The sequence below is a fragment of the Macaca fascicularis genome, chromosome 3 (assembly GCF_037993035.2).
Source record: "Macaca fascicularis isolate 582-1 chromosome 3, T2T-MFA8v1.1".
Taxonomy (NCBI): Eukaryota; Metazoa; Chordata; class Mammalia; order Primates; family Cercopithecidae; genus Macaca; species Macaca fascicularis.
The window spans coordinates 77,959,186-77,977,554 of record NC_088377.1 but is presented as its reverse complement, the minus strand read 5'-3'; the positions used below and the strand labels follow the sequence as shown (position 1 = coordinate 77,977,554).

Genomic DNA, 18,369 nt, shown 5'->3' with positions numbered 1-18,369 from the left:
ACTAGATTAGGAGTGACACCTGTAAGGGAAAGGTAAACGCGTGTTTTGGGATAATATGCTAATACTATAAAAGGGTTAAGAGAATATATTCTTAGTCCAAATATAAATATTTCATGAAGTCTCCCCAGACTTCTTCTTAAATCAAAGCATAACCAGTCTTGTTTGCTTACAGGAGTCCTTTAACTTATCAAACATTCTATTATAGTCCGTGTCATAGGGAAAGTTTTGTTTTGTCCTGTTTTTCCTTGTTGTTTTTGATACTGGGTAGCCAGTCTTATATAACAGCATATTCAGTCTGTTTATTCCTGTCTCCTTTTGAAATAGAGATACCACACAAATGGTAATACTAGAAGTCTTGCTTTGCTCACTTAAATGCGGAGGGCTGCCAGGAGTGATGGTAGAAGGGCATTACTGGTTGAGAATATCTCATCCTCCAAGATTTCCATCTCTGAATCAAGGGGAGAAATTATAAGGCTCTGAAAATCATGACGGAAGATCAGCAGTAGCACCAAATACACAAATAAATTCATGCCAACTAAAATTTACAGGGATGTTCGGGTTTTTCCAAAGACTCTATCTTTTTCCACCAGTGACAAGAACAAATGTCAAAATATAGAAAAGAATCATATACCTGAGAAATAGCCCAGAATCAGTGAGTATGGAAGCTGATACCTGAGTGATATAAAGAACAATATGGTGAAGCAGTGTGTTGAAAAACGCCTTCTGCTTCCTTCTATTTGCTTTGCTCTGCTTCCATTTCAAATAAATGATTTTGTTACCTGTTGAGGCTTATACCTCTGCCTCCTCAGGATATCTGTCCTCAATGTCCCCTCTCTTCCACTTGACACTTGTCTGTCTAAATGTGGAGTCTTCAGAGGGGGAGAGAGAGAGAGGCAGGGGGATAGAGATGGAGTAACAGAGACAGAGATGGGGAGAGATAGTGATAGAGAAAGTGAGGAGGAAGTTAACAATATAAACACCATGACATCGGCAGTAAAGGCATTTCCTTAATTTTGGCTTTGAGAAAGTAAACACTGTCTCTCTCTTCTTCACCAGCCTCTTGACAAAACCAATAAATAGCCCGGTTATCTTCTACAAAAAGCTTGAGTGGCATCAGTATACCCTATTAGGAACTTGTAGGAGAGAGCAATTCATTCTGCCAGTAATGAACAAAGGAGAGAGACTGTTCTCACAGTTAATAAAGATATATCTGAGCCTGGGTAATTTACAAAAGAAAGAGATTTAACAGTTTCACGTGGTGGAAGACAAAGGAGGAGCAAAGTTATATCTTACATGGTGGCAGGCAAGAGAGCTTGTGTAGGGGAACTCCCTTTTATAAAACCATCAAATCTCATGAGACTTATTCACTGTCACGATACTCCTGCAGCATTTGAAGAGGCTGGTGTTGGAGTTGAGCAATGAAGGGTGTGCCCAGAGTAACAGCTCACTTGGAAGAAGTGCCGTTTTTGTTGATGGAATTCATTTATTCATTCATTCATTCAACAGTTATTGAATATGTATTTAAATTGCCCCAGACAGTGGGAAAACAGTGCTAATCAAAAATAAGTATTTTACCTGTATTCATGGAACTTGGATAGACTGTGTGATAAATACTTAAGTAAGCATGAAAATACAATGACTAACAATTTTAAGAACCATAGAGTTGAAGCACAGGCTACCATAAGATTAGTGAGAGGGAAACTGACTTACCCTGAAACTCTAGCAAGGCATCTTTTATACGGTGAGATTGAGTTCAGATGTGATTATGAGAAGCGTTATATTCGTGAAAGGAATGGCATTTGTAACACCACAAGCAAAGACTACATTGTAAGTGAAAGGGAAATGTATGTAGACTGGATGTCAAGAGGGGCCAAACCATGCTGGTTACAAGGCAACATAAAGACTTTGGGGCATATATTGAAGAATTTAAATAAAATGTAAAAATGCCCAATCAAATTTACATTTTTTTAAAGTTCACTCCTAATGTACTATGGAGAAAAAAATGGTGAATGAAGGGACAGACAGACTTCTTTAAAAAAGCTTGTTCAGAAAGATTGTAAGAAAATGTGATGGTTTGCCCTAGGTGACAGCAATGAATATAGAGAGACCTGAAGAGATTAGCAAGATATTTTGAGGGTGAATGGAAGTGATACCATACTTTTAAACAGTTAGAAGGGAGACAGGGTGATGGAGAAAGAGTTACCACTGGCACCCAATTTCTTTAAGTATGACAGGTATTGGTGTTATTTACTAAGACAGAACTGTTGGAGGAGGTGTTGGTTAGTGAGGAAGAATGATACGGTGGTGGATGGTAATCAACGCGGTTCAAGTGTTAACTTTGAAGTGACTGTGAAAATGGCAACAGTACACGTACAATAACCATTGCTTCATCTTCTCTGATGAAGATGTCAGGCTAGATCATTATGATAGGCAACACTGAACAGACGGCCATTGGCATGTGGCTACAATAACCTAAGGAGAGAATGTAGGCGAGTGTGCTTGGGCACTTCACCATTACAACGCTGGATGAAGGAGGATAGATCTGTAAAACAGAATAAGAAATAATAAGTAGAGAAGCAAATGAAACATAGTAGTGTGGTGTCACAGAGTTCAAGTCATAAGAGTATTTCAGATAATATGGAATAGGTCAATGTGAAAAAAAGCCAGTGAAGAAAAAATATTCAGTCATTCTTGCAGAATGAAGTGGGTAGTGTTGTCATAATATAGGGTGTACCCAAGATTCTGCAGATTCTGGAAAGACTATAAGAGTAATTGCACCACTATGAGCTATCAATGTGGTATTAGTACATTCATCATGTGTTATTGTATTAGTACATTCATCATGTGTTATCTTTATTTACCCCTCAAAACAGTCATATGATCTGGGGATTATCTGTTCTGTTTTGCCCATTGGAAACAACACCTAAGAAGCCAACACTGACTTATTGCACAGCCTGGTCAAAGTCTCATGAATGCCATGAAAACTCTGTCTAAGTGGAAAGAAAATGAGACTATTTCCTTCTTTCAGTTTATTGGAAAAATGGGTGCTGGAGAATTCGAACTTATCCTCACTAGCTATTAAAATGGGATAATTCCAAATGAGAGGGAGCCTCAAATCAGCAGAGGAAACTGATGGCAGAAGTGGATCATTGCCCTTTATGTCTCCACAGGAAATCACTTATTACCTAAAAAGTTGCTTGCAAATGAGAAAGATAAGCTCTTTTTGACTCCTATTTAAATATTATGCTAAACAGAAAAAGTTGATAATCTATGTATTGCTTGTTTTTAAAGAAAAGATGGAAGCATATCACTTTTTGTTAAATGCATCTATTGTGCATTACACCCCTAGTATAGAGAAAGCCCATATCAAGTCCAAGCAACAATGAACAAATATAGTCAGAGCGTGTGGGAGCAGCTACCTATAAAGATTCTGTCCTCCCAGAGAACATCCCAGGCATGGAAGTGACACACTGCCTACCAACTGCCTACATTTGATTTTATAAACATCCTCTTTTCTGTGAGTAAACCATGTATGTTGGTTTCTTCTGTTATTTTGTGTGCAAATAGTCATCATTAAAACCTATCTGTAATTTCAGTGTGAGAATACAGGTCTTTTCCAAATAAGAAAGGGAATAAAAATTCAGATTTGGAAACATTCTATATAAAATCTTGGGTCTCTGCTTGGGTATATACTAGATGTTTAAACTTAGGAAAATGATTTAATTTCTTGGAAGTTCTGACTTCTGATCAGAAAATGAAGATAGTAACATTTTGCAGATGTTTTTGTGTTTTATACATGTAAAATACTAACATAGTACCAGTCACACGACAGACACTCAATAAATGATAGCAATTGTTTTCATTGCTGCTACTGTTTTTATCACAGGATGAAAAACTTCCATTTGTGCTTTACGCAAGGATGCTCCCTTTCCAAACAGGCAAAAGAGTAAAAACGATCCCCATGACTTATGAAAGACAGCTTTTTAAAGGTTTGCAGATATTTTTTAAACTGTTGTCCTTCTGCTAAAGATAATTACAATTCTCCTTAACCTACTATTACATTCTGAAATATATTCTGATTACCAGAACTTTAAGGTCTTTTGTATCTGCTGTATTTTTCTAGAAAATAGAATAAATAATTATTATGGGATGGCATATTATGCAGATAAACATTTATTAGAAGAGTTAAGGATAGAAATTTTATGTAGTTCTGTAATTACCTTTATTAGTATAGAAATCGACATAGAAATCAGCATATTCCATAGGAAATATGGAATACATTCTGGAAAAGATTTCTGGCAGAATTATTTTCAATAATAATAATATATTTATATCAATTATATATATATCTATATATTGATATATATAAAGAAAAAATAATATATTTAACTATTTAAAGATAAATTAAATATTGAACATATTTTATAATAGGTATCTATGTTTAAAGATGCCTATGGCAATATTTGCCAAAGATGCTATAGTAGTTTCTAGGACTGTTGTAACAAATTGCCTCAAACTGTGTGGCTTAAAACAAAGAAGTATATTCTCTCCCAGTTGTTGCCATTAGCAGTACAGAGTCTAATTAAGGGTGGAGACGCATGTCCTGCGGCTGTACTGGGGACCAATCCCTCCTCTCCCTCCTTGCAGCTATTCACGTTCTTTGACTTGTGCATCTCTCTGCTTCATGGACTTTCCTGGGTGTGTCTCCACTATGTATCTGTCTTTTTTTTTTTTTTTTTTTTTTTGAGACGGAGTCTCCCTCTGTCGCCCAGGCTGGAGTGCAGTGGCGTGATCTCGGCTCACTGCAAGCTCTACCTCCCGGGTTCACGCCATTCTCCTGCCTCAGCCTCCTGAGTAGCTGGGACTACAGGCGCCCGCCACCGCGCCCGGCTAATTTTTTGTATTTTTAGTAGAGACGGGGTTTCACCGTGGTCTCGATCTCCTGACCTTGTGATCCGCCTGCCTCGGCCTCCCAAAGTGCTGGGATTACAGGCGTGAGCCACCGCGCCCGGCCAGTAGCTGTCTTATAAAGATATTTGTCATGGGATTAGTTAACCATTGGTTAGCTATTGGTTAACCTAGGATCAACTCCCATTTTCCAGAACCTTAAGTATGGCTATGAAAACCTTTATTCCAGATAAGGTAACATTCATCGGTTCCAAGGATTAGGACACAGGCATATGTTTTGCGGGTAGGGGATACCATTTATCCCATTCCATATGCTACTGGATGTACTGTGTTAAAATGTGCTCTGGACAAATGAATTTTGGATTCACTCCATGCTCTATTGCCCTCAGTGAGATTCACATTTGGAGAAATAAAACATCCTAAAGTAAACAAAATGGTTTCACTTTTTTCAGTACGGCAGATACATACTAATATATTTGGAGGCACTACTGGACCATGGAACACATTTTCAACAACACCAGCCAACATTCACACATACAAATACATCAGGCACAGAACCTTAAAAAGGTATGTTGTTAGTTTAATCTGGACCTACTGAAGTAACATAGGGATTTTTTGTCTGTTTTTTTAGACAGAGTCTGGCTCTGTCGCCCAGGCTGGAGTGCAGTGGCACGATCTCGGCTCACTTCAGGCTCCACCTCCCGGGTTCACCCCATTCTCCTGCCTCAGCCTCTTGAGTAGCTGGGACTACAGGCACCCACCACCACGTCCGGCTAATTTTTTGTATTTTTAGTAGAGACGGGGCTTCACCATGTTAGCCAAGATGGTCTCGATCTCCTGACCTTGTGATCCACCCACCTGGGCCTCCCAAAGCACTGGCATTACAGGCGTGAGCCACCACACCTGGCCAACATAGGGATATTTTTAAAAGAAATTCATCAGTAACATTTATGAATGTAGATAGTTAAAATTATTCCAGTAATCAAAGTCGTTATTTATTATTGAAAATTACAATAAACTATGTTGTTCTCAGTCACATCCTTAATTGACAATGAATTACTGAGAGTGATTTATTTTTTTTTTTTTTTTTTTTTTTTTTTTTTTTTTTTTTTTTTTTTTTGAGACGGAGTCTCGCTCTGTCGCCCAGGCTGGAGTGCAGTGGCCGGGTCTCAGCTCACTGCAAGCTCCGCCTCCCGGGTTCACGCCATTCTCCTGCCTCAGCCTCCGGAGTAGCTGGGACTACAGGCGCCCGCCACCTCGCCCGGCTAGTTTTTTGTATTTTTAGTAGAGACGGGGTTTCACCATGTTAGCCAGGATGGTCTCGATCTCCTGACCTTGTGATCCGCCCATCTCGGCCTCCCAAAGTGCTGGGATTACAGGCTTGAGCCACCGCGCCCGGCCGAGAGTGATTTATTTCGTCAGCAAAAATTATCCCCAGAAACATTCTTTACAACAATTGCACCAAGCATAACCCCATGAGCTTCATTTTTCCCACTTAAATTTTTATTTTGGCATCACTAACCATTAACATGTAAGCTAAATTTAAGCTGAGGACCACCTCACTCTAATCCATCCTACACACACTTAGGTGAAGGGACGCTATACTTTTCTGAGGTCGATTGTTGGTCAGTAAAGAGGGACTCAGATATTTCACTGCATCAGCCAAATAATTATTTCTCCACCAATGATTCTGCTCATTCACTTCCTCTAACTCCTTTATTCACAGTGTATTGGAGTCTCTACAATGTACTTTTTATGGTGATCCTAACAGTTTTCTCAAGGACAGACATAATGGAGAATCTGCCCTAATCTACCTCTACATGGTAGGATTTTGTCCTCCTTTCTTGTGATTTGTGTCTTCTCAGTGTGTAGCAGAGCTAAGAAGGTCATTAGAGATAAGCAGCAATTGAAAAACACTGGTAGTGTAGCATTTGCATTATGGATGAGATGTTAAGTATCATTTTCTCTGTGCATTCTGTTTAACTCAGTACAACAGATATTAATAGAATTCTATGTGCAGTGCCTATGATAGGCTAGAACAGGGCTCACTGCTGTAAGGAACAGAGATACATAAATAAATGCTGGCAATTGATAGGGTTCTGGCTTTTCACTTCTTCCACTTCCTCGTCAAAGGTCTGACTGATGAGCATGGCTAAGTATTTGGTAGCCTAATAGAAAACAGATGACAATTTGGGTTGTCTGTGCAAGCACATGATAACTGCAGTAAGCAACTTAAATAGCAAATTTATCCAGGCCTGGGGCTAAAGCAGAGGTCTTGGGTCACATAAACAGGTGTGCCGACAAAGAGAAGCAGAGTAGTAAGTGCAACGAAAATATAAAACAGCTACATAAGAAGAGAAAGATAGTAGATCAGCCACTCTTATTGTAGACACAAAGAACAGAGTGAAGACAGGCCTCTCCCACAATCTCAAAGGGAGGCAGAAGAAAGGGAGAGCTTGTCAAAGGTGATCTTGCCTTGTTGTACACTTAGGTGATAATGCCAGTGGTGCACTGCTGTTCTGGACATGAGGCATGAAGGAGGGTGGATGTGCTCAACTTTTGTTATTGAGGCACAAAGTCCTGAGCCCCCTGGAAGCTCTGATCTGCTCTTCATCTCTATGGCAAAAACAAAACAAAACATTCCTTCTAAAAGTTCCCAATGAAAGACCACAAGCGCAAATTCCATGTCCTTAGTCTTTTACAGGATAGAAATATGAGAAGTGATAGGTAAACTCCTTCTCATATGCCATTCAATTGTAAAATTGCATGCACAAGTAAGTACTATTATTATTACATTATATTTTGGGTAATACAAGGGAGTCTAATAGGAGTTAGTAATCCTGATTGCCACATGCAAATTACTCTGTAAATTACAATTCAATATGAACGTAGCATTGGGAACATGTGTGTAAGGATCAGAAATAGCTGAGGAAAAGCACTGAATACTTTTATCTATAGGAATTTCACTAAAACAGGAAACTCTATAGGACATTTCAAGATAGAATATTTTTCAGAGATGGTGTTATCTGAATTAGGCACTTTAAATAAGTCTTATGTAATTAACTTTATTGGCTGACTTTAAACATTTAGTCTATTTCAATTCTTTCATTGACTGAATTAAATACTCTTTAATAGCATCTACATTAAGCAAAGGACAAACAGAACTGGTATCAGTGGCAATGGTCACCTAATCTTACAATTCTCCATGCCTAAAAGCTGCCTTCTTCCATGCTTGAGACGCCTATGAGTTTACAATGGACACTTCTACTGGAGCATGGATTAGAGGTGGCTCTTTGGATATCCTTACATGGAGATAGTTGTAATGCTAATGGCAGCTGTCAGTCTATCTCCCATACCCTAGATATTCATAAGTGCTCTTCATTTTCTGTTCACCAAAACAGAACTGTGTTTTCATATTCTCATCCCCTCAGACCTGTAGTGTCTCACAGGGGGTGGGGGTGAAGATTATTCAGTGGCTCATTTTTCTCTAAGTTTTTTTTTTTTTCTTTTTTTTTTTTTTAAGGAGGATGGTTCAAGACATTATCTTACCTAGTTAGATAATTTAATGAATGGAAATACTCTTACGAAAAAGTCCAATTGACAATATCTTATTAGGGTTAATAATTTTGAGCCAGATATATTCACTACCTTAGCAGTACCTTAATACCATTTTTCCCCCAAAGGATAAAAAAAATCTTAAATTTCCCTCAACAGCTTATAACCCAGCTCTCTTTGCTTAATCCCAACTTCTTTACTTTTATGTACTGAACAATAAAACTTTAAGAAATGTGCAGTTATCAAAATTTGTTGCAGAAGATAAGAAATCTCATCTATATGAAAAATCAGAGAAATAGCATTGTGTATGTGCATACATGTGTATTTCTGCATGTTTGCACAAGCATGTATGTTTGTTGAACAGCGCTGGAGACTAAGATAGTATGAAAGAGATTCTGCAGATAAGAATGAAAAGTTAGGAAGAGTCATTATATGAAAGAACTTATATCCATGCAAATGGGCTTTAAATAAATTGTAATAGAACAATCAGGGTTTGTCACAAACAGTTAAGAATGGAAGTTGGTTTGTGAAACCTTTGTTTTATAATAGATGACAGATTAGATAGATTATGTGTGTTTATACTAAGCATAAAATGTACTTCTTTTTTATTTTTATTTTTTATTATACTTTAAGTTCTAGGGTACATGTGCACAACGTGCAGGTTTGTTACATATGTATACATGTGCCATGTTGATGTGCTGGACCCATTAACTTGTCATTTACATTAGGTATATCTCCTAATGCTATCCCTCCCCGCTCCCCCAACCCCACAACAGGCCCCGGTGTGTGATGTTTCCCTTCCTGAGTCCAGGTGTTCTCATTGTTCAATTCCCACCTATGAGTGAGAACATGCAGTGTTTGGCTTTCTGGCCTTGTGATAGTTTTCTGAGAATGATGGTTTCCAGCTTCATCCATGTCCCTACAAAGCACATTAACTCATCCTTTTTTATTGCTGCATAGTATTCCATGGTGTATATGTGTCACATTTTCTTAATCCAGTCTATCATTGATGGACATTTGGGTTGGTTCCAAGTCTTTGCTATTGTGAATAGTGCTGCAATAAACATACATGTGCATGTGTCTTTATAGCAGCATGATTTGTAATCCTTTGGCTATAGACCCAGTAATGGGATGGCTGGGTCAAATGGTGTTTCTGGTTCTAGATCCTTGAAGAATCATCACATTGTCTTCCACAATGGTTGAACTAGTTTACAGTCCCACCAATGGTGTAAAGGTGTTCCTATTTCTCCACATCCTCTCCAGCACCTGTTGTTTCCTGACTTTTTAATGATCACCATACTAACTGGTGTGAGATGGTAGCTCATTGTGGTTTTGATTTGCATTTCTCTGATGGCTAGTTATGATGAGCATTTTTTCATGTGTCTGTTGGCTGCATAAATGTCTTCTTTTAAGAAGTGTCTGTTCATATCCTTTGCCCACTTTTTGATGGGGTTGTTTTTTTTTTTTCTTGTAAATTTGTTTGAGTTCTTTGTAGATTCTGGATATTAGCCCTTTGTCAGATGTACTTCTTATTGTTCATATGAGCAAAAGTTTAAAAACTAACAACTTAGAGAGATTAAATGTTTATCAGTAGATTATTACTATCTACTTCTTATTTACATTCCTTACATAAAAAATTAGTGTGAGAGAATCATATGCAAATATATCTGAGGAGAACAATAGCAATTATGAATCTAACATCCACAATTTCAAGTTGATGGGGGGAAGCGAGACCTGAGATGCTAATGTTTGTCCAAGGTCACACACGTGATGGTCAGGGGAGCTGTGATCTACATTCAGGTAATGCTCTCCAGTTCTGTCATTGCTTTTATTCTGCCACTTACCACCATCATCAGAGCTAACTACAAATCTGTTATTGAGCTACATTGCTGTCTGGGGTGATAGCTGAGGTTCATTACCTCATGGCAAAAAACTTAAGGACTCCAGCACACACAAAGAGTGAGTTTAAGACTGGAGGTTTAATAGGCAAAAGAAAGAGAAAGGAGAATACCTCTCTCCTGGGAGAGGGATGCCTGAATGGGACTTCCGGCCTGTGTTGGAAGGCAATAGATTTTATAGACAGGTTTGAGAAGGCAGTGTCTGATTTACATAGGGCCCAAAGATTGGTTGGACCAACTGTGATGTTTACATAATGCTGGGGGAAGCTGGCTGCCCCACCCGAATCATTATGCAAATGAGGTTGTTGCCTGATTGGTGCCACATTGCCTGCTCCTTACTGTACACGTGGCTGTCAAAGAGACGGGAACATGGAGCTGTCATTTTGAACATGCCTAATCCCAAGTAGCCTTTTTCTATTGGCACAACTACCGGCATTCACCTTTGCAAGCTTCCAGCTTGCTTGTCTATGTCTGCAGCTCAATTTTACAGGCTGCTCTTTGTTAGAAAAGAAAATGATTTGGGGACTGTTTTTCATTAAAAGGAAAATCTTACCAAGGACTTCCTTACCCTCACTATCTGCCTAACTAATTTCTTTTTAACTCCTGTATCACTATGGCTAATGGAAAAAAAAATTCATTAAAAAATATTGTGGCATAGGTAATATATGCTGTATTGTAGGAAATCTAACATCTATAAAGTGAGGGTTTTCTTTTAATTTCAGAATTTGCATCTTCCCCTGATCCCTTTTACTACAGTCTTTCTGTCTTTCTATTTCTTCATTTGCTGGTGCTCTGGGCATTTTTTTCACTGTGAGTCCTATATCCAGAGGTGCCACTCATGTATACAAATCTGAGCTGGGGGTGTTACACAGTAATTTAAATGGTGATATTGTACTTGGGATAATTGCTGCAAATGTTATGATTTATTTTTCCTATAGACAACAGCTTGACCCTAGCAACTAACACAATCCATCACCTGCTGTCGAGCAACCAAGAGCAAGAAAAGAAGTGGTTAGAAAAGGTACCACCAGCTCTGGAGCTTTTATGGTCAGTAAAGTATGGAAGAACCAAAATAGGCTCTCAAAGTAAATCAGAGCACAGCAAATACTTCTCTAAACCAAGTTCTGATTTTATACTATAGGAGAGAAAAAAAATGTTACATTTGAATATATTTTATGACACTGTAAGTTATGCCTGAGAGAAAAATGTATTTAATAATTTTTTGCAGTAATCAATATATAACTTAAGATTCAGAAATATTTCCTTTGGATACCTTTTTTTCCTTAAAAATACAAAAAAAAAAATAGTAAACGTGTATCTTTTTTTTTTTTCGAAAGTAGGGGTTTTATTGTGTTTATTTATGGTGAAAAAATTAAAAAGTACAAAGTAACTTGTTTTTGTTTTATATATACCCAAGACAATAGTTCTTATTCTAAATTTATATTTCTGTATGTAGTATGAGTTTAAGATACTTAGAGTAATTACACAGAAAGAGGGAAAGTGTGAAGAGTCAATAAGATAGTAGAAAAGTCTTTTTATTGAAATAAATTTGGAAATACTTCGAAATGTAGAAAACTTCAATGATTAACACAAAAAGCCTGCAGTCACACAGATGATCAATTGTTGCTCGCACGTTTGCTTCATATTTTTGTAGATATAAATACTTACTGTGCTAACTGGTGTATCAAGAAAATATACACTATTATTGTTAGTATGGGTAGAGTTTAATTGTAAGAATTTGCCAAGAATAACTTATTTTATTTACTTCCTTTTCATACTGATTAGTTCATCTTTGATTTGTCAGAATAGCAAATACAATACATATACTTCTATCTCAATTTGCATCTTGGTAAGAGAGCCTCTATTGCAATGCTTCCATGTGGCTGCTGCTCACTCTAAGAATGGGCAGCCCATCGTCTTCAATAAATAGGAATATAAATTGTTTGCTTCCAAAAGGGATTAATCCAATTTAAACCCTTGCTAGTCTTATGCAAACATTCCTGTTCTTTCACAAGTGTTTATGCCACACTTGTTTAGCTGTAATAATTTTTCCGTTATAACAGGCACAAATAGTATTTCATTTAATCCCGTTTTAATGATTATTAATGAGAAGATTTCTTTGCAGATTTAGTCACATTTTACTTTATTTTTCTGTTAATATCCTTTTAATATGTTTTGCCTATCTTCCTATCAGTTTGGTTGCTTATTTTATTGCTTTGTAAAAATTTAAAAATATTCTAGATACTATTGTTTTTTAGATATTTTGTACTAGTTATCTTATGCCTGGCTCTTCAACAAATAATGTTCTATTTCTATTAATTGGTTCTTCTTAGATTTGCCATATAAAATTCATCTTATTTAACACAGTCTAAAGTTAATCAATATTTCTATTTCTGAACAAGATGAGCCTCTTAGAAAGTTTTAATATATTCTTTCTCATCTCTCATATTACTTTTGGGTAATATTCATGTACTATATGTTTTTAAACTTCTAAATTATTTATAATTGCCAGATATAATCAATATTTTCTTAGATTTACCACTTCAGTAACAATTGCTTTGCTCACTATTACTTTTTCTGTTTTGTTTACCTTTTCAGAAAAAAACTGTTCTTTAATCCATTTTTAAAATTACTTGCATAACATTTAAATTAGTATTTTAGGAGATACTTTAGCTATATCTGGAATTCTAGGTTGAGAATTTTTGGAGAGCTTTGGTTTTTTGTGTATTTTTAAAAATGTTGATTCATTTTGGCTTTTCCTCATTAATTAACACTAAAGATTTTCTTTCATTGCCACAGGCAATGTATATTTTGTATATATGGATGGCATCTTTATAGATATGCATGTATTGCGCTCTCTTCTCTGAAATATATACATTGATGAATTCCTATTAGGAAATTTTATAATAAGTACTTGGTTATTACTTCAGTAAAACCATAGGTTAGTAGTATTTTGCTGATGTTATTGTTGTGTGGATAACTGAGGTATAGTTAAATGGCTGGAGGTAAATATTTTTATATTCCTCATGTTGTTATCCTTGATTTATGTAATCATGATGTCCCTTTTATTTACTCTCTACTGGAAAACATATGGAACTAAGTAAGACTAAATAAAGCATATCATAGTCAAAATGTTCCTGAGTTCCTAATTTAAACAGGGATTTTTCTTTGCTGAAGTCTCAGGCCTGGTGTCCAGAAGAGAGAGACCCACAGAAGAAACACTGAAGTTTATTTTTCTCAAACTCTTGATGGCAGTTATTTCTGCATATCTTGGAAATGCATTGTTATATAATGGTTGCTTTTACGTGTTGGAGACTCAGTAAGAGAGCACTGGTAATTAATTCACATAGAAAGTACTTTGTATTTCAAAAATATTTATAAAAAATTACTTCTGTGACCTGGGCTTGGGACACTTTATTAAGTGTCCAGATCAGGAGTTTTTCAAGAGACTGTTCTTTGCCTCAATCCATTATCTCCCAAAAGGCCATTGTTTTGTAGTCCCACTAACATTTATCACATACATTTAATGATATGTCCTTTGTCCACTCTAACGGTCAGAAATCTGTGGCTTATTCAACATAAAAGAAAATCTCCAGAGCCCAATATAGTAAGTGTCTATATCGTTGTTAAGTTCACAATACATATTTGCTGACTGCCTCTGTGACTGAATGGCTGAATTAATGAGGAGTCAGCCATGCCCTGTCAGGTGATATATATGGAGCACAATGACTGCCCCATACTCTCAGGCTCCCTCTTATATCTGAAATCCACCTTCTTTTAAAATAGGTTTTCTTTTAAAAGAGTTCACCTCTTTTTTCATAGTCAAAATTCTGAGTGAGGAAAGTAACACTGGTCTATCAGAACCTATCATCAGTTAAATCAGCCCTGACAATCATTGTGGAGACCAATACTGCAGGTATATCTGCCATCAACCAAGGTCCACCTAGATGGCCAAGCATCATTACTGTTAATCCAAAAATAATTCCATTTTTTCTGACAGGCTAATTGCTCCTAACAGTAAGTTGCAAAAACACTCAAGACCCAGCAATCACAATTTTGTGACATGAAGTAATCATTGTTAAGATAACGTTGGCCTCTTAAGAAAGGCTCTGCCATGATTTCATCAATATTTTTTAATGACCTCAAATATGTTTATTTAAAAGGAATCCTTCATTATTTCATCTCTTATAATTCTCAAAAAGGCAGGTAACATTATATTTACTCTGCTTAATGGAAGTATTTGAGCTCATTTTTAAAGGTACTAACTGTTATTTCCAAAATAAGTACACCTGATCATAGTATTTACAGAGAACAATATACTAGTATATACCTTTAAGCCAAGTATGAAGAAGAGTTTATTTCTTAGTATTATATTGTGACTTTTTAAATTTGACATTAGGTCTTATTCTTATGGATCAATAAAAAACTCAAATACTTTGAAATACTTTAAAAGTTGGGTGGTATTGTTACCAGTGAAGGATGTCCAGGTTCTTGGCATTTTGAACAAATAACTGGACAAAATGCACAACCAAAGCAAGGAGACAAGAAGCAACAAAAGCAGAGATTTATTGAAAATGAAAGTACACTCCACAGGGTGGGAACCAGCTGAGCAAGGCTCAAAGCCTCAGTTACAGAATTTTCTGGGGCTTAAATACCCTCTAGGGGTTTCCCATTGGCCACTTGGTGTACACCCCATGCAAATGAAGTTGTGGTCTCGCAATTAGTCTGGTTGTGGAAAGCAACCAATCAGAGGCTGAAGAGAAGTTACAAAGTTACACTTTTATGCAAAAAGCAACCAATCAGAGGTACGTTCTGCTTTCTGAAACTAATCAGAGGTACTTTCAGTTTTCCAGATGGGGAAGGTGTCTGCAAAGGGAGTAGTCTCTGGTCCTTTTGTTACTTAGATGTGGAAAGTTGGAGTTTTCCTTTTGATTTAGCTCTAGAAACTCAGCGTGAATCAGCCTTAGGTTCCCTGCCTCCAGACCTTATTCTCCTGCCTCAGTATCCTAAGGCAGAAAGGAGAGGGTATCAGACTTAAGGAGAAAACGGCAACAACAAAAACGTATTTATAAACAAAAATAGATGTAGAAAAAATAATCCCACCCCAACTACAGGAGTGATGCCAGGGAGCCACAAGCTCAGAGTTAAAAGATACTGAAGGGAGCTTTGAGATATTTTTTGAGGAAAGAAAATCAATTTCCAGTACAGAGGCCTATTAGCCTCATCAGCCACTGATGCTAAAGAGTGGCTTTTGTGTGCAAATAGAACAACATGTACAGGGACAACAAAGGCTGGGAGGGACTCACACCTTACAGGGAGCAGAAAACCTGTCATGCCAGAGAAGAAGTCAGCTTAACTCTCTTCACTTCCTAATTGCAAATACTGGAAAGAGGATAAACAAACATAGCAGGAAGTGGAATGGTGATCTTTAAATACAAAGTTGAGCAGACAACCATATAGATCACTCAATATTTGAGGAAAGTGTATACCATGAGAAATGAAAACAAGTCAGTAAAGAGAACTAACACCTGAAGAAACAGATTTAATGAAGGAATCAGAAGACTGATATTAAAATTTACGCTTTTAAGAAATTCATGTTATATATTTAAATAAATTGAGCATAAATCAAAAACAAAATTTGCACGTAAATTTAATCATTTGATTTTAAAAACCTCAGTAGATGAGCTGATTAGCTTAATAGATGCAGGAGCAAAGACAACAAGGAATTGTGGTGATTAAGCTGATTATTTAATACAGAGCAAAGGTGTAGTGTGTCTTAGAATATATACGACACAGGTAGTATATCAGAAAGTACAGCATTTGTTAGGAATTACAGAAGGAAGAAACACAGAAAATGGGCAAAAGACAGAAGGGAGGAACATTTAAAACTTGAAGATGTGAAATTTAGAGTAAAAATGTGCACTAAATATACGCATGTATCTCTGCTGCTGTGTAGAACTTGTGTTTGACTGGTACATGCTAATATATGAATGGCAGATAGGAATTTGGAATACAAATATGTGTGATGGAGCTGGTGCACAAGTATGGTGGAGAATGGTGACAGGGAATACAACCTCATAGGGCTATCTATTTAAAAAATGCAAACACTAATTCCATCTAGAAATATGAAGTATATGTAAAGATATGTGTTAATATTTAAGAATAAACACTAACCTGAAAAATGTGCATACTTTTAGAAAAAATTGGGGGAGAAAGGTTAATAGTCAAGACACTCAATAAGGCAGGAAAAAAGGAGGAAATGGATATTAAATAAAACATACAAAACATAACACGTAAAGTAAAATATCAAGAAAGATAAGCTAACACAAATATGTGATAGATTTACCCTTCCTTTTAAAAGAAAATCACTGATTTCTTTGTCATTGTTTTTTGTTGTTGTTGTTGTTGTTGTTTTGAGACGGAGTCTCACTCTTCTTTCCCAGGCTAGAGTGCAGTGGCATGATCTTGGCTCCCTGTAACCTCTGCCTCCCGGGTTCAAGCAATTCTCCTGTCTCAGCCTCCTGAGTAGCTGGGACTATAGGTTCCTGCTACCACACCCAGCTGATTTTTGTATTTTTAGTAGAGATGGGATTTCACCATGTTGGCCAGGATGGTCTCAATCTCCTGACCTCGTGATCCATCCACCTCAGGCTCCCAAAGTGCTGGGATTACAGGCGTGAGCCACCGTGCCCAGCCAAGATAATCACGATTTTGAAAAAAAATAAATATCTAGCTGTTTTCTGTGTTTTAGAGACATACTATAAACCACACATATAGTTTGAAAGTAGAGGAATGGAAGAGATATATAACACATCAATTGCTAACAGCAGGAGTAAATGTAGCTAAATTAATGTAGAGAAAACACAATCCAAGCTTAAAGTGAAAAGCCAACAAGTAATATATTCATATTGAAAAACTATTTGATTTCTCAAGATGACATAATATTCAGGATCTTTAATGATTTCAAATCAGAGCTTCAAGTCATACATGGAAACAACAAGAAATGAATTGAGAAATTGATAATTCGGCCATAAGAGTAGCTTTATTGCATATTTTCAAGAATAGACACATTAAGCTATATATATGTGTGTGTGTGGTGTGTGTGTGTGTATGTATATATATATACTCCTAGAGTATTTGGCTTTTATGTTTCTTTATATTTGGTACATTTATATGAAAAGCTTTTTATTTTTTATATGTTTTAATTAAAAGTATGCATGTAATACCATAAAAGTATAGGCTTGCTGTATTACAGGTAAGGCATTTACCTTATTATGCACATACTTCCATTTGAAGTTATTTAGTTTTTACTTTTAATACTTACATTAAAATTGCATATCAAATTTTAAAGAAAAGCATAATCAAAAGAAAAATATATATACTTTAAAGTAAAAATGAGTTGTTGCACAGAGAGAAAAATAAATTATTTATGGAAAAATTAGAAATGAGAAAATAACAGCAATTACAGGGGATATTTGAAAAATAGCAATGAAATATGTACACTATTCTGCCAAAAGTTTTAGAAATCTGAGCAAAATGAATCATTGTATAACTTGACTCCAAAGAGACAATTTGAATAGACTATTAATTAGAGAAAAATAGAGACGTTAGCCAAATATATTTTTCCTAGAAAATTGTGTCAAGCTCATAATTTTCCAAGCACATTTTCAAGAAATAAATCATTTTTAGCTATAGTTTGTCATAAAATGAACAACAAGAAAAAGATAGCACCTTAGGCTTCGTAATTCATGTGTGTAGCTACCATGGCCCTAACTGAAAAGCAGAGGACAGGTCCTAAGTAGACAATTCTGAATTATTCTCACATTAAATAGATGTAAACATGCTCAATAGGGTTCTGGTCATTTATGCTGAAAAGACAGAGGCATGTAACCCATCAGAGCATATACATCCTATTCCTTAACATTTAGACAAATAGGTCATAACTAAAGTTGAAAGCAAGAAGGGGAATTTCCACATGATTGAAAAATATGGGGTATGCATAGCAGTT

At 36.4% G+C, this 18,369-nt stretch overlaps 1 protein-coding gene across 1 annotated transcript in view; it reads left to right on the top strand.

The window, feature by feature from the left end:
* The first annotated feature begins 1,635 nt into the window (after positions 1–1,635).
* Positions 1,636–18,369, top strand: part of LOC102144402 (ubiquitin carboxyl-terminal hydrolase 10-like) — a 40,515-nt gene continuing 23,781 nt past the window's right edge. The window contains 3 exon segments of the mRNA XM_065541202.2: positions 1,636–1,827; positions 3,887–3,989; positions 11,300–11,446. Of these exon segments, the coding sequence (XP_065397274.1) occupies positions 1,636–1,827; positions 3,887–3,989; positions 11,300–11,446 (442 nt within the window).